The sequence below is a fragment of the Cinclus cinclus genome, chromosome 2 (genome assembly GCF_963662255.1).
Source record: "Cinclus cinclus chromosome 2, bCinCin1.1, whole genome shotgun sequence".
NCBI lineage: Eukaryota > Metazoa > Chordata > Aves > Passeriformes > Cinclidae > Cinclus > Cinclus cinclus.
Genome location: NC_085047.1, coordinates 57,195,434 through 57,219,777, shown reverse-complemented (window position 1 = coordinate 57,219,777; position 24,344 = coordinate 57,195,434). Strand labels below are relative to the sequence as shown.

General features: G+C 40.9%; 1 protein-coding gene and 1 non-coding gene across 3 annotated transcripts in view; one reads left to right on the top strand and one right to left on the bottom strand.

Annotated features, from left to right (window-relative positions):
- The window catches only part of GTF2F2 (general transcription factor IIF subunit 2), an 80,798-nt gene extending 64,059 nt beyond the window's left edge, over positions 1-16,739 (top strand). For both annotated transcript variants that reach the window (XM_062514770.1, XM_062514769.1), the window contains 3 exons: positions 6,303-6,402; positions 11,198-11,341; positions 15,950-16,739. In XM_062514770.1, the coding sequence (XP_062370754.1) occupies positions 6,303-6,402; positions 11,198-11,341; positions 15,950-16,069 (364 nt within the window). In that variant the 3' untranslated portion in view covers positions 16,070-16,739. The remainder of the gene's footprint in view (positions 1-6,302; positions 6,403-11,197; positions 11,342-15,949) is intronic.
- A 7,186-nt stretch (positions 16,740-23,925) lies between these two features.
- On the bottom strand, positions 23,926-24,061 carry LOC134041467 (small nucleolar RNA SNORA31). Its single transcript, XR_009933010.1, has one exon. It is a non-coding gene; the product is annotated as a small nucleolar RNA SNORA31 (small nucleolar RNA).
- Between the last annotated feature and the right edge of the window lie 283 nt (positions 24,062-24,344).

Below are 24,344 nucleotides of genomic sequence, written 5' to 3'. Positions count from 1 at the left end.
GCCAGAGCCTGACTTCATGAGGGTCAGAATGCTTCCAGTGGAAGTTTCTGTCGACACACGTGAGCTTGATTAAAAATATCTGTGATGTCAAGCAGATGTTACAACTTTCTTCATGCTAATTGCATTAGTGCATCTCTTAACATGTTTAAAGTTGTGCATCAAATAAATAGAGAAAATTATTCCATTATATCACTCATAGAATGGTAAAATAGGTCTTATTTTGTCTTTACATTATTTGATCACACAAGCTTAGCTGAGAAGGTTTTAGTCATTTCCAACACTAAACTCAGAGAGGAAAAGTTGGGTTGGTTTTAATCAATTATTCACTTCTTGTCAATCCAGAAAATAAAATGCATAAGAAATTGTTACTTATTGTTAAATTGTCATTTATATCTCTGATATAAATGATCTCTGATGATAAAAAATAATCTCTGATGTTCTGTACTGAAGGAAGATACAATATGTAGAATTGGAGTCTTGAGTTGTGGCTGTGGTGCCTGTCTGGGTATTAGACATGGAATTATCATCTATACATATGATTCATTGCTTATCCTTCAACATATATGGTTGAAGATGTCAACTTCTGAAAAATCTAATATCTGAGCACATAATAATTGCAGCACTTTTCTTGAAATGCTAGGGTTTCAGGACTTAAAATTAGTTATAAATCATATCCTGTATTAACAATCCGAAACATTTCTTTATTTAACACTGGCAAATGCACTTTTAATGCCATTTTCATTCAGCTCATGCTCTTCTCTGTCTGCCTGTCTAGTCTTCATAAATGGGGACAGACTCACTTTGTTTCAGCTGTGCTGGAGTAACACTGAGTATCTGAAGAACAGTGGCTTCGTTCCTCTGTGCGATGGAGGCTGTCATCCGCCTCCATGGAACGTGAGACAGTAGGGCTCCTTGCAATGAAACACAACGTGCAGAATTCATGTGCTGTTCTTATCTTTGAGAATATGTGACAGATTGTTTGGTGTAGCAGCAGATTGTCATTTTTATTATTGGATAGTGCGTATTTTTAGTGGTGTGGCCATTCTGGTAATTTCCTATGTTGTTTGTGCTTGAGTACTGCCATGGGGTTGTTTTAGCAAGATGCGCACTGCAGGGTGCTGAATTCCCTTAGTTCTCACAGAATTATAAAAACTTTTAAAGTTTCAGTATCTTATAAGAATGTTTATCTCTTGTTGATCATCTGCTTGCTTTTTATATTACTGCTATTCTTACTTGGAAGGAAAATCAAAAGAGATGCTATCTGAACCTCAGCAAGGTGCAGAAGTCCAAATGAATGCAAGAGGAGTAGGTGTGAGACTATATTGTTACACATTTATTTTATTAGTTTGTTTTGGATGAGATTTTCAGAATGTACCTACTTCTGTCATGTTTGCGATACTTAGCAAAATAAGGAAGCAAAGAAAAAGCTTCGTGGCCCATACCAAGTATCATGAAACTTCATGTAATGCAGGTTCTAGTACAGAATTACTGAGTAAGGGACGATGAGAGCATTAGTCCTTGGCTTTCAGTTCCCTGGTAGTGGACTGGGAACTTCTCTGAGCAGTTAGAGAAAAGCTATAAAACTGTGCAAAGATAGAGAGTTTGTTTCTTCCCCTCCAAAGCTTTGGGCAGTGGGCTTGCTTTCTTCCAGTGCATCTCTGCTGGATGATACTGCAGAGAGAGAAGAGAGACAACTTCTCTTCTTTTGCAACAGTAAGACTGACTTCTTACTTACTAGTGCCCTGTGTACATAAAGCCAAGCACAAAAAGGTATATAAACTTCCCTTTCTCATCTGTAAAATAATTTCTTTAGAAAGGCGAAGAATTCAAGCCCTAGCAGTGTTTCTGATAAGTACCTGCTTCAAATCCTTGTTTTGTGACAAAAGATTAATCACAGTAGATTATCACTTCTAAACGTCTTCGGTTTATTTTTTGTTGCTGAAAATTACACATATTTTAAAAACAATATCTAGGAATGTACATACTGTCTTTATCTGTCTCCTTTTATGAGCTTGCTACATATTGCCAAGTCCTATGGAATTATTTCCAGTCTGAATGTTTTTTTCCCCTTATTCAACTGTAAGCACAGTGTCGAATCAAAGCTGTGGTAGGAAATGTGTTTCACTGGGCAATGACCATGATGAATTCAATGTTGTGCCAGTTACATGTTGTATTTCAAGGTGGAAGAGCTATGTTTGATCTTGGTGGTGGAAGGGAAAACCACAGTGTATAGGCTGATGGCTCTTCCATTGCTAATTCATTGGCAGTTTTGGGGAAAAAATATCTGCATTTTCTCTTTATTTTTTAGGCCAGATATTAGCATTAATTATTGCTCTAGATATTTTAACAAGAGTGCAGTGTAAAACTTAATTTCTTGAAGATTTGTGTGTCATTCAGAGCCATAACTAAGTCTCTTAACTCCTGCAAATCATAATAAAGAGTAATAGGTAAAAAGCCACTGCTCCTTTAAATCAGTGTCACCGATGACTCAGAATATCTATTGATTTTTTTCTTTATTCCTACAAGCAGTTTCAATTAAGATTCGGCAGGTCCACTCTGAGAAAATTCTACATAAAGCACTGCCTGATATTCTTGGATAATAGTGCTTTTTAAATTCTGTTTAAGAAATGAGCACTTAAAAGTAACTATATCTGTAACAAGTTAAACATCTGTCTAAAAGGCTAGTATAATTCCCAGTTTATAGGTTTTGTCATGTATTTTTGAGTGTATAATTACTAGAATGTAATTATATTTCAGTGTGAATATATATGTGTATACTAGAATGTAATTTTATTTCATCAAATTTTTTCAGACAACAGCTATGCAAATTTAAAAAGTCAATTATATTCCCTCAGACATACTACTTTCTGAATATAACAGAGTTGCAGCGTGATTTTGGAAAAAACCCAAACAACCATGCTATATTTTCCCTGCAGATAGTGTCTGTATCAACAAATCATCTGGACAGAATGATTATGGGCTATTTGTCTTCACCCTTTGTAATGCACTAAGCAAATTTCAGTGCTTCATCCCCATGTGAACCATTTACTAATTTGGTTTTTATACTATGTTTGTCAGTCCCTTTATTCGTGCATTTTCGGGAGGCCAACTCCGGATGTGCATCAGCTATTATTCCACATAGGATTATGTGACAATATTCCACCTGGAAGCCCGGTGGAAGGAAGGTAAAGGAAGGTAACCTGAGGCTCTGTGAAATCGTGAGAGCTACAGAAAAATAAATGGGAAGGTCAGCCATTAGGGAGAAGAGCAAGATGCATGTGTAGAATAAAAGCTATTAATAAAAATGTTTGCCTTCTGAGTCACCATGCTTCCTATATAAATTTCCATATTGGCACGTGGCCACTGCTGTAATTGTTTGCATTAAAAAGTAGTATCAGGAATGTAATGTATTTTTAGCTCTCAATACAGCAGTAGAAACAAACAAACAAAAAAAGGGTTAACATTTTACTGTAAGCCAGTTTCCTAAAGACCATCTGAGATCTGTGAGATCTGTGGTTGTAATTTGGAAATCTTTGACAAGAAATATTGACATACAACACAAGTATCTCTGAAATTTCAGAGACATACATTTGTAGTTGATGTATTTGTTGCTTGCTATGTATAGAACTTTCTGAAGTTTTCAGCCATTTCACAAACAAACTTAGATGGTCCCTCTCCATATTCACTTGATTGGCTTCCATTCTGTTTCCTAAGCAGGCAGTAAGTTTTTCTTTGTTTTCAAGATTTTGTGCTGGAGAGCTTTATTTGTTAATGTACCTTCACTTCCATCAACCTTTGGAGGGAGTCCTCTGAGAAGAGTATTAGCTGTCTTACACGTTTGGTTTTCTGCTGGTTTGGAAACTGGGAGGTTAATGTAAAAGAGCTGAAATGCATATCCTGCACAGTGAGTGCAAAATGTTAAGAAATAAATTGCTGGTGTACATTCATGCAAAGAAGAATTAATTTAAGGAAGCTGTACTGAATGGGGGTTGAAATTTCCACTATCGTAAGTTTAAAATGTCAGATCAGGAAGAGGCCTTGAACATGAATGGTGTCTCAAGTCCGTGGCTGAAAATTCATCATTGAGGAGCTAATGTCCTTTGGCTGTTTACCTGAAGAAATGGAGGATATTGTAAATTTACATTGTAAAGAGTAATGAATATAAAGTGCAATGCAAGGAGGATTAATTGTGAAGAAATGCCATTGTTGAATGCCTGGTGCTCCCTGAAAACATGACGCCATCTGATGTATTTAAGTATTGTTAGGATCCTGTGCTGCAGCCATTATGAGAAGGACTCTGGGGCAACATTTCAAACCAAATAACTTAATCTGGTGCACGAGAAGTTGGTGCAGTGGCCTTGGAGGGGAAGAGAGTGACAAGAATTCCCAGTTCATCTCAAGGAACCCCTGTCTCATGAACGGGAGATGTATCAGTAAATAGGCTGCGCAGGAGTCTCTTTTATGAAAAGGAAAAATGGGGAGAGAAGTGAAATGAAAAATAGCTAGAATACAGGAGAGGGAGGACTGGAAAACTCCCCTGATCAAACCAATGGGAAACATGATGAATTGGAAAAAAAATTAAAGAATTAAAGCCAAACCATGTGAAAATTAAAGACAAACTATTTTAAAATTTAAGAAGTCATTGAGACCAAGAAATAAAATATTAAGTAATGGAGAAGCAGAGAAAAAGACTCATTTGTAGAAAAGATAGTGTTTTAGTTTTGGTCTATGCCTCTTTGTGAAACATGAGTTTAGAAGACCTGTGGTTATCAGATCAAGAAAATCTTTAAAATCATTTAATTCGATAGAAGGCCAAGAGATAAATTCTTGTGATAAGCAAAAAATGTTCACTGTTCATTTACCTTCCAATTGATTTTCCTTCAAGCTAAGAAAGAAATATGCTACATATGGACAGAAGGCAGCATTGATATAAAAATGTAGAATATGAGGCAATGATTGCTTAAGACTAGTTAAAATTACAGAAAAAATGACAAGTCTGCAAGGATTCAAGAGGAAGCAAGTTTATCTATGTATGAGAAAAAAACTACACCCACCTACTGTCCAGCAATATCAGCTATGAGGGATTATTTTCTTTTGTCAAGTTGCTATGATTAGAGAATTTATTTCTTAATTTGGTATTTCCTTCAAATATATTTATGTTGTTCAGGTGTTAAATCAGAAGCACGCTGAATTGAAATGTTATCTTTTTGGGTGTAAATGATACCTTTACAAAAATAAATCAGTGATGTCAAACATTTACAGTTGTTTTTAAAAACTGTCAGTTTTATCATTTTTATGTTTTACACTAGTAACCATGCAGTTGTTATATGCATTAATGTCACCATATTAATTTTTGTTTGGAAAGAAGCAAGCATCACCGTGCATTTATTGGGCTGTGTTGTACTGCATTTAGTGGAAATTGACTCCTCTGCCTACAACATACACCTGTGGAAACAAAACACCTTCATTGATAATTAACATGTTAATTGGATGTATCATAAAGCCATTGTGTCTGAAGAGCCATTGTCCTGTGCATTTCTAGAGCTGGTTTCTTGCCTCTTTATAATCAAGGAGAAATTCTGGAGTGCTAAATATGTATTAAATGGAGCACTCCCTCTACTTTAAATTACATAGGGATGAACCCAACAAGATGTCCTCAACCTCTAACCTTCTGAGAGTCTTTCACAAAGAGAACTGAAGGTCGCCTATTGTTATCTGTGTGATAGAGACTTGATTGCACATTGATTTGAAGCTAGGTGGTTTTTTCTACCTTCCTGTCTTTATAATGCTCTTGGTGTCGTTATTTGCACTCTCTTACTATACTTGTAGTGCCAAAAGAAAGGTCACAGAAATTTATGTTTTTACATTTCAATATCTAAGAGAAGGTCATGGGTAAGCAGAGGTGGATGAAAAGCTTTTTCATCCCTCAGCTGAGTAAGCTGTGAGATTTTGCATTCATTTGGGTTCGGTTTGTCTTTTTTAAGAGCAAGAGCTTTTTTTTTCAATCTGAGCATTAGGTTTTTGCAGTGAAATTTGTGTTCAAACTTTGTTTTAGTATATTCTCTTCAGTTGTTTGATTTTCATCATTTCAGTATCTTCTGTCGCATAGAGCACCCTAATACTTCAATATCCTTAAGCAAAAATAGAGTTGGAGGAATTAATCCAGAAGAGTGCATCTGTTTTGCCTTATGGATTGTTTGCAACTGACCTTTGGTAACAGCTGGTTCATAATTGCAGGTTTTTGGAATTCACTTTGAGTGTGTGCTTGTCTGAACTTTTTATTCTTGTTTTCTTTTTTGTAGATTACAGATAGAAGAATCTTCTAAACCTGTAAGGTTATCACAGCAGCTGGACAAAGCTGTAACCACGAACTACAAACCAGTGGCTAATCATCAGTATAATGTAAGTAGCTTTTAGTATTTTCCCTTCTTTTCTTCAGGAGGAATTTGGCTTAGGACTCTAGGACTCACTGTACTGCTGTCCAACAGCTCTTTTGCTCACAGTTGGCCACTGTCTTTGGCAATGCTCTATGTCATCTGGTTTCTCCTTGATTTTGTCTTCTGGGGATCGTCTTTCAATATCACCCTTGGGGCAAAGGTCTGCCAGTTGCAGCTGTTTTGTGTTATCTGATGGTGGGCAGACCACCTTCACCCAACCCTTTCTAATGGCTTTATTACGTTCTTTTTCTAATAATTTATTTTTTTAATGTAATTTTGACGTTTGTGGATGAAAGGCAGTTCTGGCTTTATGCTATGAGATGTGGAAGCACTCTTTTGAGCCAAATAACTTATAATCTGCAGGAGGGTAAAGGACTTGAAAAGAGTCATTAGTTTCCAGTCCTTTGGAGGAATTGGCAACAAGTAGAAAAGAGTAACAGCTGATAATTTTTCTCAGTTTCATACCTTCACAGTACGTGTTATTGGCATCTTTGGCTTTGTCAATATTACACCCACACCACTGTTCCAGATCAGTTGATGTACATATAAACTCTAACGTCCTTTTCCTTAAAGATCCTCTTTGAATATGTTGAATGTAAGGAACATTAAGTCATACTGAAAATGAATCACTGTGTTAGTCATTTAAACTTTTACACTTTTTATTAAGATTTTATTTACATAAAACAAGTGACAATATACTGGATGATATTTAAGCATTATTATGAAAGTCAGTCTATTGCCACAAAACCAGAAATAATAATTTATCTCTCATGGGACTGTTTTATAGTAGTTACTGTTCAAAGCCTACTCTCTACATGGATGATCTTACCAATATAACTATTGCAGCTGAGGGAATGCCATTTAACCAAAACAGTCACACATGTCCTACTATGCAGATGCAGTTTTGCATCATTATATTGTTTTATGATGCTGCTAGTGTTCTTCTTCTTTAATTCTGGAATAAGCTTTGGTGGGGTACAGCTTCTCTTTTCAGTGGGTTGCTGTTCCATTTCCCTGACACCAGCATAATTACAGCAATATGACTTCAACCTGGAGATAATTTTCTATCTTTATTCCAGCTGCAAACAGCAGGTCATCATATCATTATGGAAATTTAAATCTTATGTGAGATTGAGGGGGTATAACCAAGACATAATTAGGCCTGTTAAAAGTGATGATGCTCTTGTGTCCTAATTGTAATGTTTTTATTGGTTACATAGCTGTCCATGGTCAGGGAAATCCATCAGCAGTGTGTTTAGTTTTCATGTCCAGCTTAAAGGTGTTCTGATGGGAAAATCTTGTAAGACATAATTGTACTTGAGTCACCTTGACCTTGCCTTGCCTCTAAAGGCTGAGGCATGACTACTTTCTACAAAATCTTTATTTTAAGTCTTTTATTAAGGCTCAGGTTAGATGGATAAAAGGATGTCTAACTGGGAGAAGTCTATGAATTTCCAAAACCTCTTCGTTGAATTTTTCTGCTGTTTTCAAGCAGCAACTGCTTTCTTAGAACCTGCTGCACTGAATCACATGGGTGCTGTGTTGGGGACAGGACTTTAACCAGAAAGAAATAAAAATGTACAAACTGACACATATGCTAATACATTCATCATCTGGGCAGTTTCTGAGGGAAGAATGAATGTCTACTAAGTGAGACAGAAAGGGTTAACATTTCTTGAAGGAAAGAATATAAAATGGGGCTTAAGTGTGCCTGCCCCATGTGCCTGCAAATGGACATACAACAGGAAGGAGGAGGGAAATAAATTATATGTGGATGGGGAATAGCAATAGCTTGTTTGAATTCAAGGCCTGGGAAAGTGATTAGGTTATTTTTGCAAGAAATTATACTAAGCCTACATTTCTAGTTGAAGAAATTGCAACTCCATTACAATATATGCTAAGATTGTAACTTAGCTTTACTTCTCTGGGGAAGAGACCTCCCTCCATTATATCTATAAATAATGAATGTGTTTACAAAGTTGCAAGGTTAATGTTCTTGGAGCTGGAAACTTTCTGTGACTTTAATTATTTTTCGTAATGCAGCAGAAAAGTTCCTCAGTGGTTCTGAGGTTATCTCTTCAGAGTCTTCTTTTAGTGGTTTCTTTGTGGTCCTCTCTTCCCAATGTCCTGTACTGTAGAGGTTGGTACCCGTGCTCCAGGACACAAGAAAACCTTTTAGGATCACTTTAAATCATCTTTAGATAAAACTTTGGTTTTATTCTAACTTCTCTATGTCCTTTGTATTTGCTGTCTACCAAAGCATTTACATCAGCTTTAGTATTAACGGTCCTTTCAAGAAGGCAATTTTGGCAGCTTTTCAGCAAGCTTAACACCATCCTGGGAAGGTAAACAAAGAGAAATTGATTTCAGTGTAAAGTCTTCTGGGGATAAACTCACAGCTTCTATGCTAAACAGCTTGTTCTAAAATGGTCCTTCCTTGAAATCAAATAGTATTTGAATGTTTTTTAAATTAAAAAAAAACCACACAACTTTAAAGAAATCTAATCCGTTTACAGAGTAGGTGCATTCTATTGCATGACTATTAAAAAGTGCTTTCAGCCTACTGCATAGAAGATCCTGTTTGCAAAGAAAACAAGAAGGAAAAAAGTGAAAGGCTGCATTGTAACTTGCTATGAGCAGTGTATTCACAAAACCAAAACGAAAAAATCTGCAACAGAAGATACCAAGCTTTTTTTTTTTTAAGCACTTCTCAATGTGCTCTGTTTTTAGATAACAGTGAAAAATGCTGCTGAAGTTAGAGGGCAATGCTAGAGTGTTGCTAATTAGAGAGTGGGCAACTGAGGCACCAGCTGCTCATAACTTTTTCAATAAAGGGAAGGTTTGTCAGTCAGTTTTCTATGTGAGTTGATTTTACACATTAATGGATTAAGAATATTAGCATATTCACATGGAATTTTTATAATTGTCTCTGGGACTTCCAGAAGAAGCAAATGTTTTGACATGCTATTATTTAAAAGAAGGCCAGGGTCATAGGTTTATGATCCTCCTCTTGTGTCTGTGGTGCAGCAGTTCTGCTGTGGATCATGGCAACCAAGATGATGTACTGTCAAGCTGGTTTGCTTGATGTTACAGTTTGCTATATTGCAAAGCTATTACTCTTTGATGATGTATTCTTCTTTAAATGCAGTGGCTAAAGAGTTAAATAATTACACTAAACTGTGTTACTGGATAAAAATCAGTTGCATTAGAGGTTTGTGTGGTGAGATTGTAGCTTTTATAACTCTACATGGAGTTAGAAAAGCAGGCAAGTATTTGGTTGCACACACCCATTTTAGGTTTAAAGCAGAAGTAAGGGACTTCAAGCTGCAGGCTGGGAGCAATTGGTCTGCATCCAGTTTAATGGTGTACATCCATTTCAGAATGTGAAGGAAGTAATTGGCAGGCTGGGGACCTGGGAGCTATGGCAAAGGTGGCAATTGTCCTTAGCCACTTTGGGACAGCTACCAAGAGACAGGCTATTTTCACCGTGAGAGTAGGAGGGCGTTAGCTGGCAAGGATACCTAGGAAAAAATAAATTATGCGATAAAACCAATCTTTCTTCTTAAAAATAAGATCTTTAGTATCCAGTAGATATGTGCATTTTCATTTCTAGGCTTTTCATTTGAAGATCTTCCTTTTGAGAACCAGATTTGAGCCATCAGAAGCAGAATGACTTCCCATACAGAATTATCCCATTTACAGCCAGGCGTGTGTCCCTTACTGATCACATGCATCTTTTCTGCTGTACATTGTGCCGCTATGGATTCACCCACGCAGTTTGCCTGAAAGCACTTGATGATTACATGACTTACACTACCTTCTGGATCACTTTTGTTGGTTACAAGGAGCTGGCTGATTTTCTGTTCGAGGGTGGTATTGGGGGTGGATGGGGTGATATGCTGGAGGTGTCGTGGTTGGTGCTCTCTGGTGATTGGGGTTTGTTTGGGGTGTGCTGGTCTGTGCTTCTGATGATGAATCAGAGGAAGTATTTTTGGAGGCGATGAAAGTTTCTGTGAAAATATATAGTCATCTGGTGCAGATTATAATGGTTAAGTAACTTTTAGTGTACAGTTTGAAGTAGGATGATGTGTGGCGACAAGGGGCCTCTGTCTGCTTAGAAGGTTTGGGTTTTTGGGACTAGTGTAACTACTTCATGCATGCTACTCTGGTTTCTCCTGAAGAGAAACTGTCCAGATCCTCAAAGTGTGTCTTTGAAGATTGGTTGTATGATGATGGAGTTGATGCCTTGAGTGCTCCTTTCTGGAGAAAATGAGGCAGTGCCCAAGGGCCATTGGGAACATCCTTTGGGCAGGTGCTTGTTATGATTGTGGATGTAGCCATGTTGGTCTGTGGATATTCCCAAGAATGGCAGTTTGGAGGTTGTTTGACATTTGTCACTGTACCTCAGAAGCTGATAACAACAGAGGTGGAGTGAGAATACCATCTCAGTTTGGATTCCTGTACTATTATTAATTCTCTTTCCAGGTTTGGGCACCTGTAGGCTCTGTTTCCACTTTTTTTTTTTTTCTGGTTAAAGCAGATACATGCGTCTGAGAAGCTTATTGTGCTGAAGACAAAATGCTTAGTTTATGTTCATAAAAGAATATTTGAATGTTCAAAAGAAAACTTTCCAGATGAAAAGCACTGAGTCATTGAACAGTGTTTGATTAAATAGAAGAGGGTTTTTTGTAGCTTGAAGTTCAGCACTGAGAATTACACAGCATTACATATGAACGTCTTTAAAACATGTTTTGTAACAGATTGAATATGAGAAGAAGAAGAAAGAAGATGGAAAACGAGCTCGAGCTGATAAACAGCAAGTGTTGGACATGCTTTTTTCAGCCTTTGAGAAACATCAGTATTATAACATTAAAGACCTGGTGGACATAACCAAACAGCCAGTGGTATGTACTGTACGTCTTGTAAATACAGTCATTTTCAGTAGTTACTACTGTGTGCATTTTACATATCCAGAAATAGTTTAACAAATATTATATGCCTTAGAAACTCCTCTCTAAATACGTTTTACAACAAACTGAAATCACCAAGATTTAAATTCAGCACTGTAGGACAGTGTAGGACACCAAACATTGCAGAGAGTGTGCTTTTTCTTGACAGAGGTGGTTTAAATCACCTAAATGGTCTCTTTTTTATTTAGGTTTCCTTTAATACTAGGAACCAGATTCTATCTACCCTGCTACACCTGTCCTCACTGAAGCCTAGTTCTCTTGGCAGTAGTGAGCTTATGTTAGTCTATGGTCAGTCCTTCCCTCAGCTTCTGAACTTTATTTTGGCACAGCAACAGGGGTTGCTCTTTTTCTGTATTTTATGGAATTTGTATTAAATGCGGGGGTTATCCATGTTAGGAGCTTAGGCATCATGACAGTGCCTCCAAAATCACTGGATTTCCTTTAAAAATAGGGTAGTTTTTAGGGTTAAGAAATTAGGTGGTTGATATTTAGGATTTATTTGGGATTTTATTTTAAAGTGTTTTGATACACAGACAAGAAAAGCACCAAGACGTCTGCATATGGGATGGTTTTGTTGTCTTGCAGTGTCTGTTAGTCTCTTCATGTATGAACCATAACTTTACAGTTCTTTCCCTTCTTTCTGTGTTCAAGCTTCCCTTGAGCAGAACAGGCAAGAGTGAGAGGGAGACAGTAACATGCAAAGGACCTTTGGTGTTTTTGATGTTTTTCACTGCCAACTTCAATATCTATCCTCAACCCATCTGCAGATTTCAGAAGGTTTAAGGGGATTTAATTATGTTTGAGTCTAAATGGAGCAACAATGTCACAAGTTGTTAGAGCTAAGGCAGAAGAAAGAACAGTAACAGCTGGATTATGAAAAAAATACTCTGTAAATAAAAAGGGTAGAAATGAAGATGCTTACTAGTTTTGCTCACTTATTTAGAATGAAGTGTATCTCTGTCAGAGCATTTGTATAAGTGAACAATCTTTTTGGTTAGAAGCTGCACGAAGATGTTACCCAGGTCAAATCCATGTAGGTTCACTGTGTTCTAGTGCCTTGAAAGAAACTTGAAAGTTGAGTAACATATCCATGTCTTCCATTCATCTATCTCATGAGTCAGCTCCTTATCTCTGTGGCAGAGAAGGTGCGTGGGTCATGGGAGCTGAGAAGGAGGAAGATATGGAGGAAGTGGCAAGAAAATTTTAAGTGGGTTTTTTTTTGGGTAAGAGAAGTGTTGCAGTCGCTATCTTGATCACTTTGAATGCAAGTTGGAACAGATTTATCTCATCTACCATGACACCAGCTTGCAGTAGTCACCCACAGCTCCCACTTAAGCCATCGGAGAACTTGAAGTTACACATAAATAAAGGTATTTTTCTTACATAAAGGTAAATGTAAATAGTAAATTAAACCCTTGCTACAGACTATGTTGCATGTTACACAAAAAGTTGCTGCTATCTTTATTTGTGTAATGAAATCACAAAACAAATATTTCCTGAATGTAAATTACTGCTATATTAGGGAAACCTGGATTTATTTGTTTTTAATTCTAATGCAAAATAACAATTTGCAGTAGTAGGCAAATCTTTTGCCACCTACCCAGATGTAAGTACTGAATGCTCCCTAGAAATATTGCAGTAATTCCAGACTTGGGCTTCATGGCTGAGAACATAATACAACTCTCTGTGAGGAATCAAATATTTGTGAAGAATGGAACCAGGATGGAGTGAGTGCTATAAGATGAGCTGTATATTTTAAAAATTGAGTATATTGTTTGGATTTTTTTTCTTCTATTTTAGCTTTAAGTAATGGTTATCCTAAATACAGTGGAGTTTGTTTCCCCCTCAAAGTTTCCGAAGGATTTTCAGAGCTTGTAAATTAGCTCCTCAGAAATTTTTTATCCCATAATTCCATGATAATATTTCAGTTTATGTGGAAAAAATAATTACAAAAAGTAGAACAGAGCAGAGGATGCTTTAAATATATGAACAGATCACCTACAGATGAGCTTATGTGCTAGAATTGTATGTACATAAAGACACTGGATCCCTTTCTGAGAAAAAATTGTGGCCCCCTGATTATCAATCCCCAGGCTCTAAAATTCAGTATTTGGTATCACTGGGAGTAGTGTGGGTTTCTCTCCATGGTACAATATCAGAGCAGTATGCTTCAAGATATATAGGCCAGCCTGGTGCAGTGCAGACCCAGGTGGGGAGTCCTGGTTTCTAGGAGAATTGATCCTGCAGGAAAAATCATAGCATCTTCTGAACTCATCTCTTCAAGCCACTTGCTGTCAGGTACAGTACAAGCACAGTGGGATTATCCATGTTTCATAATTGTCTGAAAACTCCAGCAGTTCAGTGTTGTCTGTGCACACACAGTGATGTTTTCGGGTTAATGCTCTCAGCTGCCCTCCCTAACACCTCTGCTGCCTGGATGTCCCCTGCAGCAGAGATGGGAAATACGAATATGTGGCAAATCTTCAGCTGCTGCAGGTCATGGTTCCAGCTTGAAGTGCCATTGTCTGTGGCACAGGCATTACCTTACTATTCGGCTTGGGTTGGTTTTGTTCCATTTTGCTACATCCTTGGAAGTTTTGCCCTGAGAGAAGCAGAACTGCCTGGGTAATTAGGTCTGAAAAGAAGTTGAAATTAAAAATAGCCTTCATATACCTGGGTGGGCGGGTTTGGGTGGGTGCTGTGGGAAGTTCAGCCATAGTGGTTTCACCCTGCTTGAGCCCAGCAACACCTTGTGACCCAGCTTCCCAAGCAGACTGCATCTGCCAGTTCAGGAACTGCACATGAATGAACCTCATGGCACTGAGTGCAGTTATGGGGGATTTCTTCCAGTTCTCTGGCCATGTGATCCAGAACAGAATTTAACCTTGCAGCCAGGTGTTTCTCCCACCCTCTCAGCCATGCTTTGAAGTGTCTGTCGGTGACACTGCCTCGTGTGCAGGGATTGCAAAGCAAGCAGTGGATATACGGGTGTGCACATTGCACACACCCGTGCAGAAATGGCTGTTTCTCCCAGCACCTTTCACACGGGGCGTGGTGCATCGCTGTCGTAGCCAGAGTGTGTCCCGGGTACCAGACGGGAATAATGACGGCATCTCTGCAACAGACGAGGTGTGCGGGGGGGACGTCGGTGATCTCCTGCTGCCACCTGCTGGGGTTCGCATCCCGTGCCCCGAAGGCTGAGGAGCCATCCCTGCACAGTGAACTCTCTGCTCCTGTGCCCAGCTGCTCTGCTCAAAGGAAACACCCTAAAAGGACCCTAAGGAACTGGCTCATATGCACATGCAACCTTTCTTACCTGTCGGGCTGCTTTGTATATTTTTGATGTGTACCTGGAGAAGGAGAGTAAGGATAAGTTTCTCTAAAAGACACTTGTTTTACTGTCTGAGAACATAGTTTTTGTTTATGTATTTCCTAGCTTTTCCATTTAGCAAAGAGGGGAAGAGTGTAAGGACCCGGTCATAGACAATCAGCCTTTCTTATTTTCCTGTGTCTTCAATATCTATTTGTTGGTTTTAATTTCCATTTAGCAAAGAGGGGAAGAGTGTAAGGAACAGGTCATAGACAATCAGCCTTTCTTTTTTCCTGTGTATTCAATATCTATTTGTTGGTTTTAATTGCTTGGAATATGTTGATATTTGTGCTTAGTGGAACTGCAGATGCAGAAAATACAAGCTTTCCAGCAACTCCAGTTCAATATAAGCACTCCAACAGGATTAAATTGCTCAAACTAGAGCAATTATGAATTTAATATGGGGATTCTTAAACTGTGGTCTGTGGTTGCCATGACAATCCACTCATCTCAGTCCCAATTAATAATTAAACACACAAGCAGGCTCTTGTGACTCTTAAGAAAATTACTGGTGTTTATTATAAAGAGTGAAGGAGGGCAACATCAATGAATTGGTTTTTCTCAAAGATTATACTACTGGTATAATAGCTCTACTTGTTTTGGTTTTTTTCTTTCTCTTCCAAGCCTTGATATTTAAAGGTATTAGAAAATTCTCAGACACATACTCAGCTCTCCTCTAAAAATGAGGGCATAATAAAATGCTTAAAGCTTTGCAAAATGGCATGAAAACCAACAGCTTGAGGCTTTGACAAAGTCTGAATAAGGCAAGGATTTTCAAGATAATCCCAGCCCAAGCAGGAAGAAAGGTCAAGAGCTTTTAGCTCAGTTGGAGGAATTCCAGCAGGAGGAAGATGTACAAGATAATAGTTCCCAAGAGGTGCTGGTAACTTCATTTCAGCAGCCCCTGGAATACTTGCCTCTCAGAAGGACTGCCTGGGAGCCATCACCCCTGGGGCTCAGGTGCTCCCTGATGCATCACCCCTGGGGCTTGCACTAATCCCTCCTGGTTCCTGAGGGTAGAAGTCTATCCCAGAGTCCTTCCCACACTAGCTAGTGCCCATCAGCCAGCCAGGCTGTCTGCCCCTTAGGAACTGAGTCCCTGCAATTGAGCAGGTGTGTAGGAACTGTGACAATTGCCCACCTGATTAATTTGAACTTTTGTTTCCTTTCAGATATACTTGAAAGAAATTTTGAGAGAAATAGGCATCTACAATGTGAAGGGGACCCACAAAAACACATGGGAGCTGAAGCCAGAATACAGACATTACCAAGGAGAAGAAAAGAGTGATTAACAAAAACATTTATGATGTAAGAGTGATTGCACTGAGGGAACTGTGGTGTTTACAGACAGGACTGAGCACAGTGCAGTTCTGCAGTGATAAAGAAAAATTAAAGCAGCTGATACTTTGTAATTTTCTGTAGTTTTTTCCCCAAGGAATATTTCTTATATGTTTCTATATATGCTTTGTCTTTTGACAGGAAAAGTTTATAGAATAAACTTTGTATTAGATTTAACTTTATTAGAAATCTTTTGAATTTTCCTCTTACTTTGTCTTGGTAGCTTTGTGGCTTTTTCAAGCCTTGATAACTCTGATGGAATATGTGTCTTAGAGGAACCCATAACCTTGTGGGTTTGCATTCCAGTGTAACCAGGTTAATACCCTCAGTTCTACTGGGATCTGTTAAGGCTTTGGAAGCCTGCAAATGTGCACAACCCTTTGTGCTCCTATGGATATCAGGCTTTAGGAAAAACTGCCACAACCATGGTGCTCATCACAGTCCTTAGACTCCCTGGGAACAAACCAATGCAGTTAAAAACCCATAAAGTCAGTGGGAAGATGTCAGTCCCCTCCATGTGATTACTGAGAAAAAAATTGAAATGTCTGTTAGGTACAGCAAGGAATAATTTTATCTTTTGTTTGATTTTTATGCTGATACCTGTGATCTGTTTAAGCATACCAATAAAAGCATTATTTTAATTTGTACCACACAATGTTCTACATTATTGATTGAACACGTTGTGATTTAGATGGCATAAGGCTGAAGTGTTTCTTCAAAGCATGTTTTTATTGCTGGCTTTGCCACTGAGTTCATCTGTGGTTTGGGAAAGATTGTTAAATGTGTCTGTGTCTCTGTTCCCCCATTTTTGAAATGCACACTGCAAGGGTTGTCCCTTCGACATCCTTTTTAGGAGGGAGCAGGGAGGGGACTATTTAATTATATTCTCAAAGCTTTTATGTTAAAGAAAGAGCAAAGAACACAAAGTGGGATAACCTCATTATTATACCTGTAAATGAAGAAGAAGGTGAGGTTTGATAGCTCAGCTTTCACATTCTGTCATGTCCTTCAGGTATATGCCTAATTTCTGCTCACCCTAATGACACAGAAGGTGTGTGTGAGATTCAAATATTCCATTATTGGCCAACTTGGAAGCAATAAAAGGCTCGGGGAGTGGTCAAATGCTTTCAGAGGTTTGTAAAACTACTCTTATACATAAATCATAATTTTGCTCAATTAATTTTTTTTTCTAGAGTTGTTTGTGTAGGTATCTCTCTACAGCTACACTTGGGACTGGTGCTCAGCATCCTGTGGCATTAAACGTCCATTCCCAGTAGAGGGACTGCTGAAAGTTTTGAAGAGCAGATCACATTCCAGGAGGGCGTGTACTTTCATAAATATTGCCACTGACTCGTGTCTCCTCGGGCTTTACAGCAGGACCCAGCTTGCAGATGGTTGCAGGAGCCATCTGAGGATGCTGAGGAACGCAGGAAGTCAGCCTTTGTGTCTTGCTGTGGAACATGATGTGCTCCCCAGCAGTAGCCAGGGCCTGCTCACACTGGTGTCCTTATTGTACTGCTTGAGTCCTCTGTGGACTTGTGTTCAGGGATGTGTAGGATGATAGCTCTTGCCTTTCATGAGCTGGACTCCTCTGTGTCCTGCAGAGGTCCTGTTTCAGCAGCTGAAGCTGAACCAGCCAGCAAGTCAAGGTCAGCTTCTCCCTTGTGTTGCTCCTCACATGGTCCTCTAAAACCATGCAGGGGGTGCCTTGCAATCCTGATTAGTGGTGTAATTCCTTACCACAGGTAAAAATGACTGTGACATTTCAGAAGGAAATTATTAGCTTGAGTGGGATCCCCAGCAAGATTAGTTTAGCAGGAAAGTTTTTGATCTGATTGTATTTCTGGTTTTATGTGAGCTGCTTCACAGTTTGTCTTCAGTCGAGAGGGACATAATCAGTCAGCATGAAATGCCTGAACATGTAAGTAAAGGAGATATTTTATTGATCTGCAGAGTGCCTTTGGACAGGGTAAATAAACTCTGCTCAGGAGTAATGGAAAATGTGCAGAGCACTCTGTTTTTTATGGGGTTTATGGTCTTTGCAAAGGGCTGATTTTTTATGGGTATCATTAAAAACATGTAGAGTGCTAGAAGTAAACAGAAAAAAAGAAGCCATGGAGTTTTCAACCAGCAAGCAGCCAGAAAGGTTGAGGAATGCCAAGGTGTATTGGTTTGCTTGCAGCCTTCTGTAAAGTAGCACCAGTTACAAATAATGATGAGCAGGACAGTGAGGAAAGACCATTTCAAAAATGGAACTAGGAAGTGCTATATCAGAGTAAACTAAGAAAAGATAACCAGTGGAGAGTCCAGAAGCCAGGTAGCTCGTGAACTTTTTTTTTTTTTACCTGCTTCCTGCATGAATTTGAAGTTTTTCCAGCATGCTAGGGTGCAATTGGAATTTTAGCCTCAAAAGCTGCCACAAAATCCAAATGGCATGAGAGAAGGGAACAATGACCCCACAGAGATGCTGATCTAGACAATGAAAGATGTTCTCCTGTGCTGGCAGCAGGACCTGTGCCGTGCACTCAAGGGCTCTTCTGCTGGATCCTGCGTGGTAGGAGCACATGGTAAAGATGAAGATGGGAGTTTTTAGATGCCCTTGGCAGGTCATCGTCTAGCCTGCAGATAAGCCATGCGATCTTGCAGTACAAACCATCGTAGAGACAGAAGCAGCAAGATGAACACGCTGCTATGGGCCCCATATTCTACCTTCTGCAATAACCCAAGGCACTGCAGGACTAGTCTAAATTCATTCAAGGCTGAGATAAAAATTAAGCATTTGGGAGAACCTCATTTGGATCCATCACTTAATAACCAGCAAAATCTCTCCAGTTCTGCTGTGCTTGTTCTGCACAAGGCCCTCACACAAGTGCTGTTGGCAGCTTTTCCATCTGCCAGAAGAAAGGAGGAGGCTCGAAGGCGTTCAGGTCTGATTCCCTGGCCCACACATTTGGATTAATCTACACTCTGGACTTGCAGCAGTGATGAACAATTCCCTGCTGGTTTTCCTATTTGCTGCTGTCTCTGCTCGACACTGAACTCTGCTCACGTAGATGTTCTTGAATATTAGTGGTCAAAATGGTGTTTGGTAAGCAGGTCTCACAGGCACAAGCACAAGATTCTGTGTGCTAAATGCCATTAAATGAAATTAAAAGCGTGTCCACTCCCCAGCATTGCTTGTCCTGAATGATCAGTTTGAGTCATTGGAAATTTCATACATGGTAAGCTCAGGCAGTGCCAGCAGGGACCTGAGCAGACACGAGGTGACAGCCACCCCTTTAGAGATTCCCTGTTCACTCAACCTCCCTTCTCTTTCCCCCCACCCCAGGGAAATAAGAAGAATCAAAATAAGACTTCCATGTTGAGAAATAACAGTTTAATAGCTGAAGATTAGTAAAATAAAATGGTAATGGTAAAAAATATGTTAAAATTGTAATAGAAATGGAAAAGCGAGTGATGGACGATACAAGTGGTCACTACCCTCTGACTGATGGCAGACCCCCCCCTTCCTGAACCCAGGGCAGTTCCGCTTTATGGGTAAGTCCCCCCCATTTATATACTGGGCATTCTGTGGTCAGCTGTCCCAGCTGTGCTCTCCCTCCCCCCCACCCCGCCTTTCTTTGCATCCCTTCTCACTGGCAGAGCATGAGACAATGGAAAAATGTCCTTGACTTAGGGTAAACACGACTTAGCAGAAAAACAGAATTTTGGTTTGTGGTGTGTTATCGACACTGCTCGGATTCTGAATCCAAAACACAGCACTGTAACAGCTACCGAGAAGCAATTAACTCAGAAATGAGCACGGCTGAAAATCAGGACACGGGAACTGGGGTGCACATGCTGTGGGGGGGGGGGGGGGGGGGGGCTGGCGGGCTGGGGCAGCTGCAGCCGGTGGGTGAAGGGCAGAGTTGATTCCCAAAACACCTTTTTGTGGGCAGCGTGAGGAAGCACCAGCAGCTGCAGGCAGCTGTGTGGCTGCAGCAACCCCACAGCTGCAGGGCAGCGAAATCATCCCTCCCTGCTGGCACGGGAGAGGCCCAGGGTGCCCAGCTCGGGTGCAGACACAGCTGTAGGTAGAGCAGCTAAACTTGGACCGGACTATTCCAGTTGAAACGGTGGGGTTTTGTTTTGTTAGCTGAGAAGGGTGGGAGTACCCAGCTTTACATGGCCATTTTTTGACTACTCTGTTACATTTGGGAAGCCAATCTCTAAAAAACTTTCTCGACGTGTATGTTCATGGACATTTCATATTAAAAGTGATCTAACAGCTGGACTACTTTGTGCCAGCAACCTGCACCTTGCTGATAGGAAGAAAGAGGTTTGCTCTCCGAAATGCCAGCAGTGCTTCCTTTCCTGCTGCTGCTGGTTACAGATGGGGAGGTGAATCCCAGCTGTTAGCTCCCTGGATAAAGTGTGGGCTGCAGAGAAACAAGATTCAACTTTTTATCAGTGTGTCCAGCTGCTGCCACATTGGCAACATTGGCATCACACCACCAAAATGGTGTTTGGAACCTTTCTGCCTGAGGTGATGAATGCAGCTCTAGTGGATTAAAATGCCCGGCAGCAATGTGCACTCTCAACGACATCCCACCCACTCCTGCACAACACACTGGCAGGGTTGCCAACATTTGCTGGCACCCAAAAAAAGCTCCCTCAAGCCACCAGCCCTTGCCACAGGCACTTGGCTGTGATCTCTGCACAACAGCTTCCAGCTGCAGCTTCAAGCAAAAGACAGCCAAGACACAGGGACTGCAAACCAGGGACACTGTACTCTTGGGAATGGATTTAGTACTGTTTAGGGTAAAAATTTCCAGGCTTGGCTAGGGTTTTTTCCTCCTACCAAGACGTTTATCCCTGAGCTAATGAACATGGTGTTTAACTGCTGCTCTCCCACTGCCGACTACAGTGACACAGAGATTTCCTAGACCAAAGCAAAACATCCCAGCTTACAATAGTAGCAACACCCCAGGGAACTGGCTACAGAACTAAAGCATAGATGGAGGTCCGCAGGAGCAGAGGAAGGCATCCTATCTGCTCCAAGCGAGCAGCAGAGTGTGAAAAAGTAGAAGTATCTTGATGTAGATACTACTGCTTTTTAACGAAAGCATCCTCCCTGAACGGCTGTCGCTGAAAACATTGCCAAGATTGCAGTGGGCTGACCTGTGCCAGCTCAAAAGCAGACTTGCTTAGGGAAGAAAGCAATAGCAGCTTTTCCATTGTTTTCCAAATTAAAAAAAAATAAAATTATAACAACCATGTCCTAAGCCTATTGTAATTGCCTCCTGGCTGCAAGCTAAACTGATTTTAAAAATAAATTCACAAAAAAAGCCTCCAGCACCAATCAAACCCAACCGTGTTTCCTACATAGTTTTAGAATCTTCTCTTTGCAGGTTCTCCCTCCTCGAGTCAAAGGTGAGGGCTGCACAAGGCTCCAAGACCATCACCCATTTGGGCTCTCTGGCATCCACCCCCAGCCCATGCTCAGATGGCTAAGCTAAGGGTTGGGCACCCCAAAAAAGTCAGTGGGGACACCAGTGCCTCTCTCAGCACACCAGATGTTGCCTGCACTGCATGAACACCCCTAGGTCTGCACCCTTTCTTCTCAAAGCAGATTGCCAACCAGCAAAATGCTGCTCTAGCAGCATTTGGACATTAACATCAGTCATTGGCACATGGAAAGTGTTTGGGGGGTTTTGTTTGCTTCCAAAGGGCAAAAATGAAGTGGATTTGTAGGTGGTGTAGCAAAACTGTAAGACAAAAAGCAGACATTGAGGGGAACAGTGGGGTGGGAGGACAAAAAGTTATGGGGACCATGGGACATGTGCCCAGCATAGCAGCTGATTCCTTCAGCCCCAAGGCACCACTCCTTTAACCAGAGAGGCATGAAACTAAAAAGGCAAGTTGTTCTTTGTAAGCAAATCACCCTTCCTTCTCCTGTCAGCATCCAGCTCGTAGTGGGTGCAGGAGCAGCCTGCTGGCCCCTAGAGCCTGAGACCTGAGTCAGCATAGAGAAAGTTTCTACCCAGTTGCTTAACCTGCTCCATGAGGCTCAGGGAAAATGCAGTTAAGATCCTTCCCAAATCCACTGAAAGCATCTTTCCAGGAATGAGATACAAGACTGATAAGCACATTTTAGAACGAGACAAGACCAAGTGTTAAAGATGTTCTTCAGTTCCCGCTGTATTTTAGGCAGCACCAGGACAATTTGTTATCATAGGGGATTTTATCAATTTAATAACTCCAAAGCTGTTGTCTGAAGTATGAAGATTTTCCTTTCCAAATCACTTCAGCTTTTCAGGCCCAGGAAAGAAACAGCTGCTCAACATGAAGATGGGCTACAAGAAGAGGAATTATGCTGTGAGGAAATATGCAAACTTCCTTCCCAATACAGAGCTGCATCACGGGCTGTGGAAAAGTGCATTTACCAGCACAGGCCTCCCCCTTCACAGCATGTAGTGACTCCCACCTCTCCGTCACCCTGACTCCACAGCAGGCAGCTACAACAGCACTGCAGCTGTGACAAGCACTTGTCACTGCCGCAGTCCTTCCCTGCCACACCCTCCTTGGTGCACCTGACAGACTCGATGCTGCAAAGCAGCAAAACTTATCCTCTTCCCTGAGAAAATGAAGGCAGGGATGCATTTTTGGGGAAATGCAGTGAGTGAAGCAAGAACACTTCTCTTGCAGCTAAATGAAGAAAAATAAAATCCTGCTGCCCCAGAACCTTTGAACTGACACTTCCTTACAGTGGGCTGAAAGGAGCCTTCCCACCAGAGGCTGTTCCATGAAGAAAAGCACACCTGCTTGAAGTCCCTAGTTAGGAACGTTTGCACACAACAATTAAATACCCCAATGAGCCTGGATTGCAGACAGAATAACACACTATTCGCCATTCAACCACGCAGCACGGCTGCGTTCATTGTGCTGTGAAGCACCTGTTTTTCAAAGCAGCACTGCATCTGCACAGGTGCCACGTGGCAATTGGCTCCAGGCTCGTGCCCAGGGCTCCCAGCTTCGGCAGGACCAGCCAGGCAGGGGGAGGAGTCATTTCCACTCCCACATATCAGCTCTACCCAGTTTTAAACTTTGACTCACAGGAAGTGGGAGGGCTATGAGGGGCAGCACGGCCATACCAGCACTGCCCTGCCCACTCTAACCTTGCTCAACTGAGAAGTCTCAACTAAGTCTTTTTCCTCTCCCTCTCCTTTAATGCTCCCATTTTTTAATGCAAATACAGTGGGAAAGGGAAAATCACACCCTCTGCAAGGAAACAAGAGTTTACCTAGGCTTTGAACCCGCCTCCCAGCCCCACTGGGTGAAGCAGGTTATACCAAAATTGTACTGCATCCAGAATTCAGCTGACCCAAAATCCTTTCTTCTAAGAGCTTAAAAAAACTTACACACACCCCCCCCCCCCCTATACATGAAGTTCCCATAGAACTAAAATAGGGTGTATTTAACCAGACAGAACCTGGGAGAAAACTAGGGCATACTCTCCTCCCTCCTCCAGTCTCTCACTCCTCCCAGCCTGCTGCCACATCTATCTCACCCATGCAGAACTCCCATCTCCACCTCCACCCTGAGGGACCAAAAATTGACACAAGACAGCAAAGATAGGAAAGCTCTGAAGGAGATAAACAGTTGGCAAGTGGGCCATGCCCTCCCCTTTCAGGCACATTAACCTCCTATACCTCTGCTATCACTGCAGCAAGAAAAAAGTTAATGATTAGCAGTCCAAGGCATCATCCCTAGCCACGAATAAGGTCAGCGGCAACAGACACCCCCGTGCTCCAGGTGGGGCTCTTAAAGAATTTGTGTTCCTTTATTCAATCTGAACTGCCACTGGGTCAGACAGGCAGAAAGCGCAAGGAACCTGTTAATGTTGCATCTCAAGAGAGAACCTGAGAAGCAACAGTGTTTGCTCCAGGTCTGTCAAACAGATGCATTCCCTAACAAGGCACACAGCAGGAACTAAGTTACAAACACTCCGGTAAGTCTCAAATACAGGCATTCACCTGGTTGGGAGCAAGTCTAGGGCAGGGCCAGGCAATCGCAACATCTCTCTCCAAGAGGCCAACTACAGAAAGACCCCAAATCCTGCAACTTGACTGAATTCTAGTTCCTATGCTCCCCAGCAGCTGTCAAATACACAGTACCACAGCCAGGCTGTGCTGGAAAACTGAGCTTTTTCACTTTCCCTCCACAGTATTCACATTCAACCTTCTGCCT